At 39.2% G+C, this 16,654-nt stretch overlaps 1 protein-coding gene across 6 annotated transcripts in view; it reads left to right on the top strand.

Annotated features, from left to right (window-relative positions):
* STAM (signal transducing adaptor molecule) overlaps positions 1–10,217 on the top strand; it is a 238,911-nt gene extending 228,694 nt beyond the window's left edge. For 2 of the 6 annotated variants that reach the window (XM_030199519.1, XM_030199532.1), the window contains exons 13-14: positions 1,424–1,599; positions 8,930–10,217. In XM_030199519.1, coding sequence (XP_030055379.1) covers positions 1,424–1,599; positions 8,930–9,146 — 393 coding nt within the window. In that variant the 3' untranslated portion in view covers positions 9,147–10,217. Of the gene's footprint in view, positions 1–1,423; positions 1,605–8,929 lie in introns of all 6 variants that reach the window. The other 4 variants (XR_003941804.1, XM_030199525.1, XM_030199548.1 and 1 more) reach the window with 4 other exon arrangements.
* Positions 10,218–16,654: the final 6,437 nt, after the last annotated feature.

The following is a 16,654-nucleotide window of genomic DNA, read 5'->3' as shown; positions in this document are numbered from 1 at the left end:
CCCCACTATTAACCTCTCCGTAGCCTTCCCATCTTGTTCCCTTCTCAGCTTCTTAATCCCTTCTTCCTTTCCCCTAATCCTCATTACCATATTTGTACTAACCCTCATCTACTTCCTCCTGTCTCTCATCTCCTCCAATCCTGTATCTTCACCCACTCTCCATCTGTCCCCTTTATCCATCTATCTAGCTTTGTTTCCATTCTCCTTCCCCTTTGTCTCCTCATAGTTCCACTGTGTTCTGCATTTCCCCTCTCTTTCTTCCCTTTTAATCTAGCATCTCCTCTCCTGTTCCTTCTACCCCCATTTGCTAGCACATCCTTCTCCACTCCTCTCAGTCCTCCTCCCTAGACCAGCATCTCCCCTCTCTGTCTTCTCTCTCCCCTCGTAGTCCAGCATCCGTCCTGCCTAGCTCATCACCTTCCTGTCTTTCCCTTCCCCTCAGTGGTCCATTTCCCCTGTCTTCTTCCTCCCCTGCAGTTCAATATCAATCAGCCTTTCTCTCGTCCCCCACTCATACCCTCAGGTGGTCCAGCATCTCCCCTCTCTTTCGCATCTCCTTTCCCCATGCAGTCCATCTCCGTGTTCCCTCTCTTCTCCACACTATAATATAGCATCCTTTGTCTTTCTTTCCTTTCTGTCATCTGGCTGTTCCCCTTTTCCTTCCCAGTTCCCCTGTACTGTGGCAGTCAACAGCATACTTTCCTGCTCTGTTTGACACAAAAAGCTGTGGGACAGCTTTAGACGCGCCAAGAGCTCATCTGCAGCAAGTACCTTTCACTTGATTCTCTGCTGGAGGCCTGCTGTGTCTCAGCTCAATTCATAACAGGAAGTTTACATTAGACTGTGCAGGGACACTGCAGTCCTCCAGCATGGGCATAGAGTGGAATACCTTGCACTTCCTTTTGTCTTAGCCACTCCTGTCACAGATAAGCTCTGGGCTCAGCTGTAGATGTTCCGCCACTGCAGCTGAATGCACAGTAGGAAAGGACATTTTTGGCTGCCATAGCCCAAGGTAAAGATAACCAAACTGCAGCACTCAGGGATGGAAAGGCTTAGGCTCCTCGTGCCTCTGGGGCGCCTATGAGCAGTGCACATTACTTCTCTGCATCTCGTCAGTGTTTTTCTGCATCAGCATTGGAATTTTTGAATGGCACTTCTTGCCCCCCTGCTGATGTCTCCTTTACCCCATTTGGGGTATATGTACCATGTTTTGAGAACCAGTGATGTAAGTGATTTTTTGCTAAATGTTGCTACTTATTCTGTGATCCTTACAATGCTAGCTCGGAGAGACTATCCTCAGAGATAGATTTCTAGGTTGCAGCAATGTTTTTCAAATAGGAAATGTAATGTCAGAGTTTTGGCAGACATTGCTTAGCTTTTAGTTAGTTCTGTTTTGTAATCTTTTTATGTTTCTGTTCTTTAGGTGTACCCAGGGCAGCCTGCTAGTGGTACATATGTTACTACAGGGAATGCACAGATGAGCCACATCCAGAGTTACTCTGTTCCCCCAGAACAACTGCCCCCCCTCAGCCAAGGAACAGTCCCACCATCTGCAAATTCAGTACTGGCCACTCAGCCAACACAGACTTCCTACAATAAGTAATGTGAATACTTCTATATGTTAAGCTCTTTTTACTTAGACCTGTAAACTTGGTCTTCTAATAACTTGGAGCACTTATTGTACATGGGCAGCAAGTTACTTTTGACATAATGTTAGGTTGATATTCAAAAGCACTTATGTAGGTGGTGCCAACTGCTTATGTGCTTTAAATAAAAAAAGTCTGTGGCACTTGAATGGATCATTTTGGATGTGTAAATCATTATTCAAAACTATTTTCCCTGAAAAGAGCAATGCAACTTGTGACCTGGATTGGCCACTGTTGGAAGCATGGACCATTTGTCTGAGCCAATATGGCTATTCTTAAGTTCATAACTTAGTGGTGATATTTAGCTATTAAATTTATACATTATGGGGGCAATTCTATAAGTAGGTACCTCCTTTGAGATGGTCTAATGATGTGCGGTGAAAGCCTGTTTTATTACGACATCTTGGTGCTCAGGTTCTGTTATAGAATACTAGTATAACCTAGCATCGGCACGCCTAAAATGGCACACACAGTTGTACCAGTCATAGATCTGGCATAAGTTGAATCATAAATGGAAGGCCCGCCCACGTGTATGTCCACTTGATCTTACATGTGCCTTTATAGAATAGCTCTTAGGGTGTTTATGCGCATAAGTGCTAATTTTCTTAGCACTTACATGTACAAGAAGCACATAACTGCAGGAACCTAGTTAAAGACGTACTCTTCATGTGGGCAGTTGTAAAACTAAGTACCTCCATTTAGGTGCCTCGAGGATGTGTGGTGGGAATCTGTTCTATTATGGCACCTGCATACCCAGGTTCCATTATAGGATACTAACATAAGCTGGTTTTGGCATGCCTAAATTTACATGCTCGCAGTTACACCAGCCGCAGACTAGGCATAACTGCAGGCACCTAAATGTGGCATGAACATGCGTAACTTACAGTATTCTGTAAGTTATGTACATAAGTGGGAGTCCTGCCCATGTATACACTTCTTGCATTTATGTGCTATGTAAGTTAGGCATGCCATTACAAAATAGCACCTAGACAAACTGCTGGCACTTTTTGCAGGTAAGTGTACACATATGCATAAGTGTTAGTATTTGGTACATTTACACAGCAAAGCCCATGTAAATGCGAGCACTTAGTTTATAGAATTGCCCTTTATACATCTAGATGGCCCATATAAATAGCTGGTTTAAATTCAAGTTATATGTGAATATTTAGTAGCGCTAACTGAACAGATAGCATCATTGCATATACGTATGATTTGAAAATGTCTAAATTAGACATTTCAAATTATATGCTCACCAGAGCATTGAATATTGAACTCTCTATGTTGTATCATGTTGGTTATAAAATGAACTTGTTTTTATTGTTTACAATGATTTTACTCCTTTTTCTGAAGACAACAATTCATCAGCCATAGATATTGGTGGCATCATCTCTACGACACAAAACATTTTCAAAGCTTTCCAGAAATTTCTTTGTGATCATATGTGATGGCTCCCATTCTCCCACAATCTTGCAACATGCCTCATTTCATTTTCAGTGGAGCTGTTTGATATATTTTACTGTCTTACCTTTCCAGAGCTATGTTTCTTCTTTATGATTTCATTCTTTTTGTTTTTGGGGAGAGATGAATAGTTGTATACTTTTTAGATTGTTGTTTTACTTCCTCTCTTGTTCTTTATGAATTGTGGTGCTTACATAGGCTTTCTTACTTTGTTGACATTCTTGTTTGCTTATCTCGGGCATCTAACAAACCATTTAATCACCCTTAATATACCCCTCCCCCCTTTTCTGTCACTGTCTCTTGTACTTTTGATTCCATGTTGACCATTTTTCTGGTGGTAAGGAGGGTTATTATAGCTGCTTGCTGTTATTATTGGTTTCTATTTGTAATTTATACACAAAGGTTGCACAGCATATTGTTTCTTTATATACTTTAATAAAAAGATTTAAATATAAAATCATAATTATTCGAGGCTTCTGCAGATGAGGACAGAACCTGCGGGGACGGAGACAGGGCCTTTGGGGACAGAGACAGAACCTGCATGGATGGGGCAGGGACGGAGACAGAATCCGCAGGAATGGGGACAAACTTGGTCATTCTAGAATTCATCTCCACCCTCCTAGGCCCGTTTTATTCTGTTCAAGGCTGCACGCTCACTCAGTTGTTTATAGTTTCAGGTTAATCTGTGTTATGTCCTCGCCATTGCAAGGACCAATTAACCAGTGTTTGTTGTTTTGGGTGAGCCTGGATGCTAGTGATTCCCCACTTGTGTCCTTGGAGAAAGCGAAGATTCTTACCTGTAGCAGGTATTCTCCGAGGACAGCAATCTTCATATCACAATCCCACCCACCTCCCCTTGGAGTTCTCTCCTTGGTTATTTTTACTTTGTTTTTTGCTTTAATATTGAATTGAGGAGACAGCATTCATGCGATGGGCGGGAAGGCACTCACGCATGCGCGGTGGAGCGTTGCTGACACTTCACAGAGCTCTACTTTTTTACTTGAGTGTAAATGCTGGACCAGGCGAAGCGGATCGGCATCTACCCAGTTGTGAGAATATGAAGCCTGCTGTCCTTGGAAAATACTTGCTACAGGTAAGTATCTTCTCTTTTCAGTGTTATTCAGAGACATGTACTACTGATCTTAGTCCAATCCCTTGCAAAATAAACTGTTCATATCACAGTAAAAAAAACAAAACTATGGCTACCATTAGTGATACCGATTAACAGACTTCAACAATTACATGGGCACAGAAGCTTAAAACTATCTTCTTACTCTGAAGGTAGTGTTTCCTAAAGAGAATTGAAAGAACTTACAGGGCAGTAAAGGGATAATCATGTTGCTGTATCTGTTCTGTGGACAGCTCTCCCTCCTTCTGTCAATCCTGCATCTTGTCCACACAATTCACTGTTAAAAACCCCGCCTTTTCCCCTTTCAGTAGTTTGTGATGCATTTTATCCTTTAATTTATGTTCAGCATGAATAAACAGTCAGTGCTGTATTTATGGTTGGCAAGAGATTAATACTGTGCAGTGACTAATAGAAATCAGATTAAAGTGAGAAATGTTTTGTTTGTTTGTTATCTTGCTGTCTTAAGAAGATCCCTATTGGAGATAAATTGCTTTCTTTGCAGCCTCTAATTATCTGATTCATGGGGGCTTGCAAAATATGAAGCCTTCCATTATGACTTGGTCCTCATTACCACACCACAAAGCAAAATGAAAAGTGCACTTGAAATATTGGAAAAATGAAAGTTGCCTCCGCTCTGCTGATAATAACTTACTAGTTTTATCTCTTCCTTCCTTGACTCTGCCTTCCATTATACTGGTCCAAAGCTCTGGAATAACCTGCCTCTCTTCATTAGGAGGTCCAGGAGTTGGACCTCTCTGCTAAACTTTAAACAAGTTCTTAAAACCCAGTTCTTTTCTACTTCTCCCCTCCTTTCTAATTCTCCTTTGTATATGTCACTTTAGCTGCTTTCATTTACCTCTCTCTTACCTGTCCTCCTGTATTTCTGTTTGCTTTTAAACTGTTGATTTTTATTGTAAGCCGCTTAGCAGCCTGTTGTGCAGGCTTTGTTTTCTTTTAAATATTTTAGCTTTTATTGTAAACTGAATAGTTGCCTATGTGTAGGCCTTTCTGTAGTATATCAAATGTACACAAAAAGTGGCCAGCTCAGCCCTTTAAAAGAGAAGGTATATCTATACAACTGAAAGGGCCAAATAAGTGTGGTTGGATGACCTGGCATTTTCTGACATATATCATTCCCTTTCCAGGAAGATGCACATAAGATGTACATTGCTTCTTTTTTTCAGTTTCTGAGTTTCTGAAGAATATTGTTTAGATTCTTAAATCCTTGTACAAGGATAAAGCAGCTTTCCCTTCTCAGCTGTACAGCAGGAGAAAGGCTTAAAGGGCAATTCTATATGCTTGGCACCTGAATGTAGATGAGAACAGAAAGGAGACAGCCCACTGCAGAATAGAAGCAAACAACACAACAGCAGCAGTGATACAGGGAACAAAGAGTGGGCAAGAGTTCATCCAAACAAATTTTATTGGAAACAAGACCCGACCTGGCCAAGTTTCGGACAGACCTTCATCAGTGGTCTATAATTACAAAACAATTAAAACCATGTATGATCATCATAAGTACAATAATAAAAAGAAATAACAAGGTTAAAATAAACCCGTAATACACAATAAGTAATAAAATATTACCGCACAGGTTTCCAAACCAAATCAATGAGACTTTTAAAGCAGGTGCTTCAAATCACTGTAGGCATAGAAAACATCATGCATCTCAGAAATAAGTGACCCTTACAAGGATGATTTGCATATAAATATACAAATAATAAATATAATATCAAATGAATAACCTGATAAGAACCACATTGTACATCCTTATCCCACAGTATGACTGATGTACGATATATATCATTAAGAAACTTTGGCCCCTGTTTACTAATCTGCGCTGGAGGCAAGTTGTGTTTTTAGCATGCACTAAGCATTAGCACACACTAACCATGTAGGTGCTCATAATATTCCTATGGGCGTCTATACGGTTAGCTTGCCCTAATTTGAAGCACACGCTAAAAATGCTAGCGCAGCTTAGTAAACAGGGCCGTTTGTGAACACTTTATATATTTTTTAAAAACATATGCCAAAACAATCTGTACTTAGCACAAAACAGCCACAAACACAAGTAAGCTAGTAACACAACATATTTGGAAAAAAGACATTCATACTCATTCTGATGTCTCATCGCATATGCAATTCTTTTTCCCTACCTAAAAGTAAATCTGTAAAAAAATGGTTAAATCCTTTAAAACAGAAGCTGTCGCATAGTGTGCCGCTTTCAATTCAAAAAGAACTCTGAAATTCAAAAACGCTGTGCAAAACTATAGCACAACATATCTATTCATACTCAGACAAAAGAAAAAAAATAAAAATATGTGCAGCCGCTATCAACACAAGACTTTTACAATGTAAGTATACTATACGCTTTCAAAAAATCATTAAAAATCAGCAAAATACTAGTAATATGCCAGCTTACACATTAACAGTATACATTAGTATAGCATAGCAAATAAATTTAATGAAAGATATGAAAAATATTGTGCTACAAAAAAAAGTATGTACTGCCGCTATAAGGAAAAGTGATTACAAAAAAAGTATATACAAACTTATATTAGACCAAAGCACACTACAACTAAAAAGATTTATGAAGCAAAGGGAGTCAATTTAGCTTAAAACAGTAATCCTTGCACAATTACAAAGATCTAGTTGTCCCCCCCCCCCCCCCCCCCCCAAAAAAAAAAAAAAAAACCCTCGGTGTCCCTAGAAAGTAACTACAAACAGTGCTTAAGAATAACTTTAAAATAACTTATTGCATGAACAGTTCTTCAGTTTAGTAGCAAAAAAAAGCAGCTGAAGCCAGTCTCCTCACACTTGAGAATGGCAGTTAAAAAAAAACATAGAACTAACTGCAAACAGTGCTAAATAGTGACTTGAAAAATAACATTAAAATACTTACTGCATTAATGCCCCAACACAGCTGAAGCCAAACTCCCCGTGCTTGAGAATGGCAGTTAAAAAAGGAGGTACTATGACCTCACAAATTACATCACAAGCATAATTATTTTTTTTTAAACCTTGTTAAATTTGCTGTTTAAAAGCCAAATATGCATTCTAATTAATAAAAAAAAAATCTAAAAATATATATTAGGAAAGAAACAAAAATGAACTAGCAACCATGTTCATAATTGTCAAATGAATTGTCCACCATGATTAAAACAGGAGGAAAAATTAAAACAATAAACATAAATGGCATTCACAAAATGTCGAGTACCTCAAATAATAAACCTAATACAGCTTCCTACCTTTTCAGAAGAATTGAGGATTGCTTTTATGTGTTTTTTCAACTGCCATTCTCAATCATGGGAGACTGGCTTTAGCTATTTTTTGGCTACTGAACTGAAAAACTGTTTATGCAATAAGTTCTTTTAAAGCTTTTTAAAGTTATTCTTAAGCACTGTTTGTAGTTAGTTTCTAGCAACTCTGAGGTTTTTCTTTTTTTTTTAGACAAAATATTATACTAGTTCTTCAGTATTGTGCAAGGATTACTGTTTTGTTTTGTTTTTTTTCCCTGCTTTGTTTGTTTTTGTTTTTTTTTTAGCTAAATTGACCCCCTTGTTTCATAAATCTTTTTACTTGCAGTGTGCTTTGGTCTAATATGAGTTTGTATATACTTTGTTTGTATTCCCTTTGCCTTACAGCAGCAGTTCATAAGTGTTTTTTTTGTAGTACAATTTTTTTCATATCGTTCAGTAGCCCCTTCAACTGAATACTCCTACTATCACCATGCTTCTCAGTGAGTTTAAATAGAGTTGCTGTCTGAGCAACACAGGATATTCCTGGTTCCCCAATTAAGCTGCATACCTGCCAGCCACCAAGGAGGAATGCCAGTCATGGGCAAGTAATAAAAGTTGATGTTAAGCCTTTTAAGAACTATCTGCAGAAACTGTACGCAAGTGAGTTACAGACATGATCAGTTACATCCTCGCTGCATGGGCTTGCTAGATATGAGTCTCTGTTATGAGCTACAATTTTGTCTGAAAGCATTTTGAAGAGCTTCAAAAAATAGTGTATGAAACATTATTTGATGGGGTGCAAGATGGGAAGGTGAACCTAAAATCAGTGATGTCAAGAACAGACATGCCAATTAGAATGAAACTGATGTTTGTGAATAAAAACTATTAGTATTCTGTAACTGCTTTATTTTTGGTGCTGGCTTATATTGAAAGCAGGTCTTATGTGGTGTGCTTGTGTTAAGTATGATAATCATTCTCTTTTGGCTCTTCACAAATTGTCACTCATAAAAACAACCACAGAAGCATTCCTTTAAGAAATAACATTTCAAAGCACTGGACAGATGTTTGTATGTAACTTTATTAGCAGCGTTTGTATTTATGTTACAGTAAAGTCAGCATGTGTGCATACCACATATCCTGGACTATTGAAATCATATAGTATATTTGATTTACTACAATCAACATGAATTTATTTATTTATTTATTTATTGTTTGCATTTGTATCCCACAATTTACTACTCTCCATGTGTCAAATGCAGTAAGAACCTGAAAACAGCTTTATGTGTACCCTCTAAAAGTTAGAGTGGAGGTTTAAAAAAAAAATTAGTGCCTAGTGGCTAATGGGAAACAGCTTGCAAAATGTGATTGGCCACAGTGGGAATAGCAAAAGTTATGTCAAGTTAAGTTTTGGTTTCCTTTTTACAAGAAGATAATGTAATTCTTGTTTTCCTTTCCAGCAGTACAGTGGTCATTTCTGTTCCAGGAAGCACATATACCAATCAGACTGCAGTGTACAGTCCTCCACCCAGTGCTAACTCCACTGATGTAGCTACCTACCAGAATGCTGTCGCTAATGCATCTCAGGTGCCAAGCTATAATGTAGCCTCTTCAAACCTCCCACAGGCAACAGACAGTCAACAACATGAAGCATATTCCCAGAAGGCACTACTATAGAAACTAAGACTTAAGATTCCTAATCATCTCTGACCTCTGCAAAGTACACTAACAGTGGTACAAGTTTCCTTTGTTAATGGTAAATGCTTTGTTTTTCCTCTGCCTAATTAGGACACTTATTTCTGTGAACAAGTTTATGATGGAAAAAGTAGAACTGTATTCAATTTGCACTGATTTTTCATGTTTTTTCTCTTTAAAAAACACTACCTTATTATAAGGAAATGAATGTGGAGCATATCATTTCTTTTGAAATACCTAAAAGATTGGTACAAGTTTATTTGTGTTGGTAAGAATTGACTGGTTTTTGAAAATTCCAAATGTGCAAATGTTTACTGCCAATATATCATGTACATATATTGATGTTTGATTTTCTTAATGGCCACTTTGATAGCCATCATGATTATATGAATATATTTAACACACTTTAATTTATGTTGTCATTTTATTTCAGTCATTCTAGGATGGCCAGGTTTTATAGTGATTTTATGTATGCTTATTAAAGCTGTGATTTTTCTCTGTAATGAGAAGAATTGTCAGCACAATTGTAATAATGAGGACCTTGCTATTTCAATATAACTTTTCATTATTTGCTGAAATTATTTAATCCCTCTTTTCCCCTCTCCACCCTTCTCAGATGGCATGCCTTGCTGATCAAGTCCCTTAGCTTCATTCACTCTTCTCCCTGCAGATGTCACAACAATGGTGATATTCACCTGTTCTCTCTACCACTCAATGCTCATGTTAAATCACTTCTGGAATGGACCCAAGCCCATTGGTTACATTGGAAAGGAGATTTAAACCTGAGACTCTTGAGCTGAATCACTATAGCCGGTTCATGTGACTAGCCCTGCAAGCTTACTTTAATTATGGATGGAAAATCAGTGTGTCATTGGTTTCCTGTAGTACCTAGGCATTTATAATAGCCATTGCTGATCCATGTGAGCGTAGCCAACTGAATTTTAAACGACCAGATGAAGTCACAAAAAAAAAAAAACTAACTTGACTATTCCATTACAATGACAATTATGTTTCAAAAACCTTCAAAGACATTTCTTGGCATTGTGGGACTCCAAAAAAACAGATGGCAATCTTTTGTCCTAGATACCTACTTTCTGAAAATAATTAGTTTACCTTTCAATGTAGATTTTGTGTAACTAGGTTGCTGAGCTGTATTTTATGTATTGGTGCGGATGACACCAAAGACCAAAAGGAATGAAAAGAATCCTTACACAGCTGAAAAGAAACATGAATTACCTGACATGATGGAAGTTTTTTGTTGTTGTTCTTGTTCGTTCTTATTAAAGTAGCAGCAACAAAACATCAGAGGAAATAGAAGTAAGCTGCCAGAGAAGCATTGACTTTCTATGAGAGTTTCTTTGTTTTATTCATGTATTCATATAGTAAACTACTTTTATTTTTTTCAGACTTTAATAATTGCTTATGTACATATTTATATATGCCATGCAGTTGTGTAGAAATGCTTGATTTAGTTCATATGCTGTCTGCAGGAAAAAAAAACATTAAGCTCTGTTTCTTGTATCTGAACAATTCATAATGAAACATGAATATGGCTATAATTGGTGGCTTTAAAATGTCTATATATATAGCAGTTTGAGCCACTCCAGGTTTTACTGAGTAAACATTATGCCTGCAGAGGTAAGACATGATTGCTTTACATTTGTAGATAAGAAACTCATATGTTCCTTACAAACCTCATGACAAAGTCTGGAACTGCTCAAACTGGTACACTAGAAGAATCTTAAAATATCCCTTGCCCACAGATCCAGTTTGCACATTTTACTGTTAAATTATTGAGATTTTGCAGATTGTTTGAAAACTTGATTTGCAAGCCAATACGTCTGTATTGAAATAGTACAATATTAAGTAACTGACATTTTCTTAGGTTTTGCATGTTACAATGTACAGATCAAGAAATATTAATGTCCAAGTTATTTTTCTTTTAGTCTTATTTCCCTAAATTACAATAAAGTAACATTGTACAAGTTGTTTACTGTAAATACTGTATATCTTGAGCTATTCTATTCTGCTCAAAGAACAGAATATTGAGTCAGAGGATATATTTTAAAATCATTATCCAGCCCTATAGCGAAGCATGGTAGAATTGGCCAGAAATAAAAAGGTCATCTCCTTTAGCCACAGTTCACGAAATCTGCATTCACTTCTCTGAATGGTCCTAGAAACAGGGGTTTTAAGTTAGTGACATCCTTCAAATTATACCACTACACAATTGCCCATGAACTTGCAATTGAAGAACATTCCAGGGAGCATATATATAGTGGAAACAGAGTTGATGGGAGATCACAGAAGAACAAAGGACCACTGGTGAGGGAATCTGTCAGCAGAGGCATAAATTTAGATTACAGCTGAAATTAATGATTTGATAATTTGATCAGATGGGATCAGGGAAAAGGGAAATGAAAGGAGAAAGGAGGGTGGTATGCAGTGATCAATAGGTTTCTTACCTGTTTAGAGGAGAGCGCAGGGGTTTAGTGGGCTAGTTTACTTGCAACAAAGGAGCATGGGAACGTTATTCCTCTGGGAGGAGTGGGTAAGTTGGTTGAATTAAGTGGAACAATATGTCACATTTCATGGCTGATAATGTAGCTGGTTCTGTATGAACAGGATCCTGTGGAATAATGGAGCAAAGGAGATTTGTATTGTGTTTGTTTTTTAATGGTTTTATGAAAATGTTATGAATAGTTCTGATACTTTTAAAAAGGCGTATAAAATATTTAAATTGTAGTAGCACATGTGGGTTAAATGCTATCCACAGCCAGATAATGTATAAAGCTTATTAAAAATACTGGAGTAAAGAGAAAGGAAGGATTAATTTTAAAGCCCACTTAGAACAAATAACCCAACCAAGAGCCAAGTCTGTTTAATACAAGCGGATGTCAGGGACCAGTGCCATTTGTTGAGGTATTACCTTTGTGTGGCCAGATTGGATGTGCAGAGAACAATGACTTGGATTTCTTTGGGATTGAAGGCCACAACAGAATCCATAGGGAAAACAGCAGTAAACAACCATAAGTGACAGCTGCTGGAACTATTTCATTCACATATATACATTAGTATTCTCCGAGGACAAGCAGGCTGCTTGTTCTCACGATTGGGTCATCGTCCGCGACGGCCCAGGAGTCCGACAAATCTCTAAGCAAACAAAAGCTTTCCAGAATTTTATTTTATTTCTTATTTATTGCTTTTGTATCCCACATTTTCCCACCTATTTGCGGGCTCAGTGTGGCTTACAATACATTGTAATGATGGTAGTACAATAAATTATTATATGATTATGGTTACATTATGAGGAGTTGAGTTAAAATACAATACATTGTAACGATGGTAGTACAATAAGTTATTACATGATTATGGTTACATTATGAGGAGTTGAGTTAAAACAATGTCCAGGTATTGATCAGGGGGAAAGAACAATAGTGATGAGAAAAAAGGTTGGGTGTGTAAGAATTATGGGGATAGGTATACTAGGAGAATGTGTTGTGTTAGAAATATGGGGATAGGTGTGCTAGGAGAATGTGTTGATGCGTTGCCAACAGTGTGTGTGGACTTCATGTGCTTTGATCCTTTTGATAGATCTTTTCAAAGAGATGAGTCTTTAGTAGTTTGCGGAAGTTGGTTAGTTCATAGGTTGTTCTTAGGTTTCGTGGTAGTTTGTTCCAGATTTGCGTGCTCATATAGGAAAAGGTTGATGCGTGCATCACTTTGTATTTTATGCCTTTGCAAATTGGGAAGTGGAGGTTAAGGAAAGTTCTGGACGATCTTTTGGCATTTCTGGGTGGTAGGTCTATTAAGTCGGACATGTAGGCTGGGGCTTCACCATTAATGATTTTGTGGACTAGTGTGCATACTTTGAAAGTGATGCGTTCCTTGAGTGGGAGCCAGTGTAGCTTCTCTCGTAGTGGTTTTGCACTTTCGTATTTTGGTTTCCCGAAGATGAGTCTGGCTGCAGTGTTCTGGGCTGTTTGAAGTTTCCTCAGTATTTGCTCTTTGCAGCCTGCGTATAGTGAGTTGCAATAGTCAAGATAGCTGAGTACGAGTGATTGCACTAGGTTGCGGAAGACGGATCTTGGGAAGAAAGGTCTTATTCTCTTCAGTTTCCACATGGAGTAGAACATCTTTTTGGTTGTGTTGTTTGCGTGGGTTTCAAGTGTTAGATGGCGGTCAATAGTGACTCCAAGGATTTTTAGGGTTTCTGAGATTGGAAGGTTTAGGTTTGGTGTGTTTATTGCGGTGAATTCATTAGTGTTGTATTGGGAGGTAAGTATCAGGCATTGGGTTTTTTCTGCGTTCAGTTTCAATCGAAATGCATTAGCCCAGGTGTTCATGATTTGTAAACTTTGATTGATTTCGTTGAGGATTTCTTTTGTGTCCTATTTGAAAGGGATATATATTGTTACGTCGTCAGCATATATGTACGGGTTGAGGTTGTGGTTTGATAGAAGTTTTGCCAAGGGTGTCATCATCAGATTGAAAATAGTTGGTGAAAGGGGTGATCCTTGAGGTACTCCTCATTCTGGTGTCCATGCTGCAGATGTGGTTGAGTTTGATGTGACCTGGTATGAGCGCAAGGTTAGGAACCCTCTAAACCAGTTTAGGACATTGCCTCTGATGCCAGAGTATTCAAGTATATGTAGTAGGATTTCGTGGTCGACCATATCAAAGGCATATGACATGTCAAATTGTAGTAGGAGTATGTTGTTGCCGGTTGCGATGATTTGTTTGAATTTGGTCATTAGGGTAATTAAAACTGTTTCTGTGCTGTGGTTCGATCGGAATCCTGATTGGGCGTCATGCAGTATCGAGAACTTGTTTAGATAGTTTGTGAGTTGTTTAGTTACGATCCCTTCGGTGATTTTGGTTATTAGTGGTATGGATGCTATTGGTCTATAATTAGTTATTTCGCTTGCACTTTTTTTTGTGTCTTTGGGTATTGGAGTAAGTAAAATTTTTCCTTTTTCTTTTGGGAAAAGTCCGTTTTGTAGCATGGAGTTTATATGGTTCGTTAGGTCTATTATGAACTGTTGAGGGGCTGATTTCATGAGGTTGTTTGGGCATACATCTAGTTTGCAGTAGGATTTGGCAAATCTTTTGAGTGTTTCAAAGATGAGGTCTTCTGATATTAATTCAAATGCGGTCCAAGTTCTGTCTGCTGGGTATATTCCATCTTCTGGGTCTAGACAGTCTAGGAGTGTGGTGTACTCATTGGGGCTGGTGGGTATTTTCAGTCGTAGTTGTATAATTTTCTCTTCGAAGTATTTCGCAAGGTTGTCTACACTTGGTACGTCTTTGTTGTTGTTTGTAACTGGCGTGGTGTCTAGCAATTTATTCACGAGGTTGAAGAGTTTATGTGTGTCTTTGTAGTTTGGTCCAATCATTGTTTTGTAATGTAGTCGTTTAGTCTGTTTTATGGTGTATTTGTATTTCCTCCGAAGTAGTTTCCAGGCAATTAGTGTTTGTTCATCTTTCTTCTTGTACCAAACGCGTTCTAATTTCCTGACTTGTGTTTTAAGGTCTTTCAGTTCTTCGGTAAACCAAGAATTTGTTTTTTTCCTGTGTGTTATTCTGGTTTGGATTGGGGCAATTTTGTCTAATGTTGTTTTACATATATCGTCCCATGTTTGGAGGAATTGGATGGTGTCTGTATCCGTTGGCCATTCGTTTTGATAGATCTGTTGCCAGAATGTTGTGGGATCTATTTTTCCTCTCGTGGTGTATGTTGTTCGTTCAGGTTTGCTGATTGCGTTTCTATTTGCTTTATGGTGATCTGACCAAAGTGTTGGTGGCCATCTTGTGTCTGTAAGTAGGATTGTTGAGTCTAGATCAAATTTGTGTGTGGTGATATCTAGTGTGTGTCCTTTTTTGTGTGTTGGTTGAGTGTTAGGTGCGTGTAGATCCCAAAGTTTTAGAAATTCTTTACATTCTCGTGTGCCTGTTAAGGTGTCGTCTTCGAGGTGTAAGTTGATATCTCCTATTATGAGGATGTTTGAGGCAAGGACACATGTATTTGAGATGAAGTCCATGAGTTGTGTTTGGGCGTCTTGCCATTTACCTGGTGGTCTATAGAATAGGATTGCGTTGATGTGTCCTTGTAGGTTTGGGTGACTGATTCTGGTCGAGGCAATTTCAAGTTGAGGTGAGGTGGATTCACCGGTGGTTGTGATGGTAAACTCGGATTTGTAAATAATGCCTATTCCGCCACCTCATTTTCCATTTCTTGTCCAGTGGGTGATTTTGTATTCTGGTGGGCATGTTTCTAAGATGGCTGGGTCTGTAGGGCTGTGGAAGAGAATGCATCGGCGCGTGGGCAGAGCGAACCACGCATGTGTGAACAGCTTCCCGCGGCGCGAGCATGCCCTCAGTTCTTTTTCATCCGCTTCTGGATTGGCACAGTATTCCGCTGTGTTCATTTTTGGCCCAGGAGACTTCTTCTAGCGTTACGTGCCCCTTTTTTCTTATTTGTCTTTGTTTTTGTGTTTTTTCTTAGAATTTAAAAAAGAAAAAAAAACAATTTAATTTTTCCTTTATTTCTTCGTTTTTTCCACTAAAGTTTGTTTCCTTCTTTTTTTTCGTCGCGGCTGGCTTTTAGGCTGCTCGGCCAGGTTTTATTTTCCTTTTTTGTGCCTTTTTAATTGGCACAATCGAATCCTTTAATTTTGCAGCTGCCGTTTTTCCATCCATGTCATTGAGGACACCCAGCGGCTTCAAGCGTTGTACTCAGTGCAATCGGACCATCTCGGGTACCGACCTCCACGCGTGGTGTCTCCAGTGCCTTGGGCCCGATCATTTGCCAGCTGCTTGTAAGCTATGTTCTTTAATGAAAAAACGGACCCAAGTGTCTCGGGAGGTTCAACGTGAAAAACATTTTGCAGATCAGCCCAGTCCTTCGACGTTGGCATCGGTACCAAGGTCGGCGGCATCGAGGTCAAGAGAAGCATCGACTTTGAAAGCGCAGGTAATGGCTACCGAACGACCATATCGCGCTGGGAGCAGCAAGGCATCGAGTGGGTCTCCACCTGTCTCAAGGCCTACTGCTATGCAGGCCCCCCGGGATCAACCTTCGTCAGACCCGGCCCCGAGGAGGCGTGAGGATTCCACGTCCTCCTCTTTGGTACCGAGGAGTCTCGACGGGCATCGAGCAAGGCTAAGGAGCACAGTCATCTCCTTCCATGCGTGGTACTGAGAGCTCGGGGGAGCTGAGGGATTCGGCACCCGAGAAGCGTCTGTGTCGAGAGAACCGCTCACCCTCTATACAAGAGGTGCCAATGCGTCGGTCTTCTGGCATCTGGTACTGGCTCTCGAGCCCCCTCCGATTCTGCCACCGACTCCTGCGCCAGCCCCTCAGCCTTTTCCGATGGAAGCTCTTGACGAGCTTATCAGGGCCCTTCTTCCAGAGCTTCTGGAGGGATTGCTGCGCCAGTCTACTTCGGTGCCAGGGGTGCTTGCGCCTTCTGCACCGTCTGTTGAAGCGG

The sequence above is a fragment of the Microcaecilia unicolor genome, chromosome 1 (assembly GCF_901765095.1).
Source record: "Microcaecilia unicolor chromosome 1, aMicUni1.1, whole genome shotgun sequence".
Lineage (NCBI taxonomy): Eukaryota > Metazoa > Chordata > Amphibia > Gymnophiona > Siphonopidae > Microcaecilia > Microcaecilia unicolor.
The sequence above is the reverse complement of the archived record's forward strand: the minus strand, read 5'-3'. Positions and strand labels throughout refer to the sequence as shown.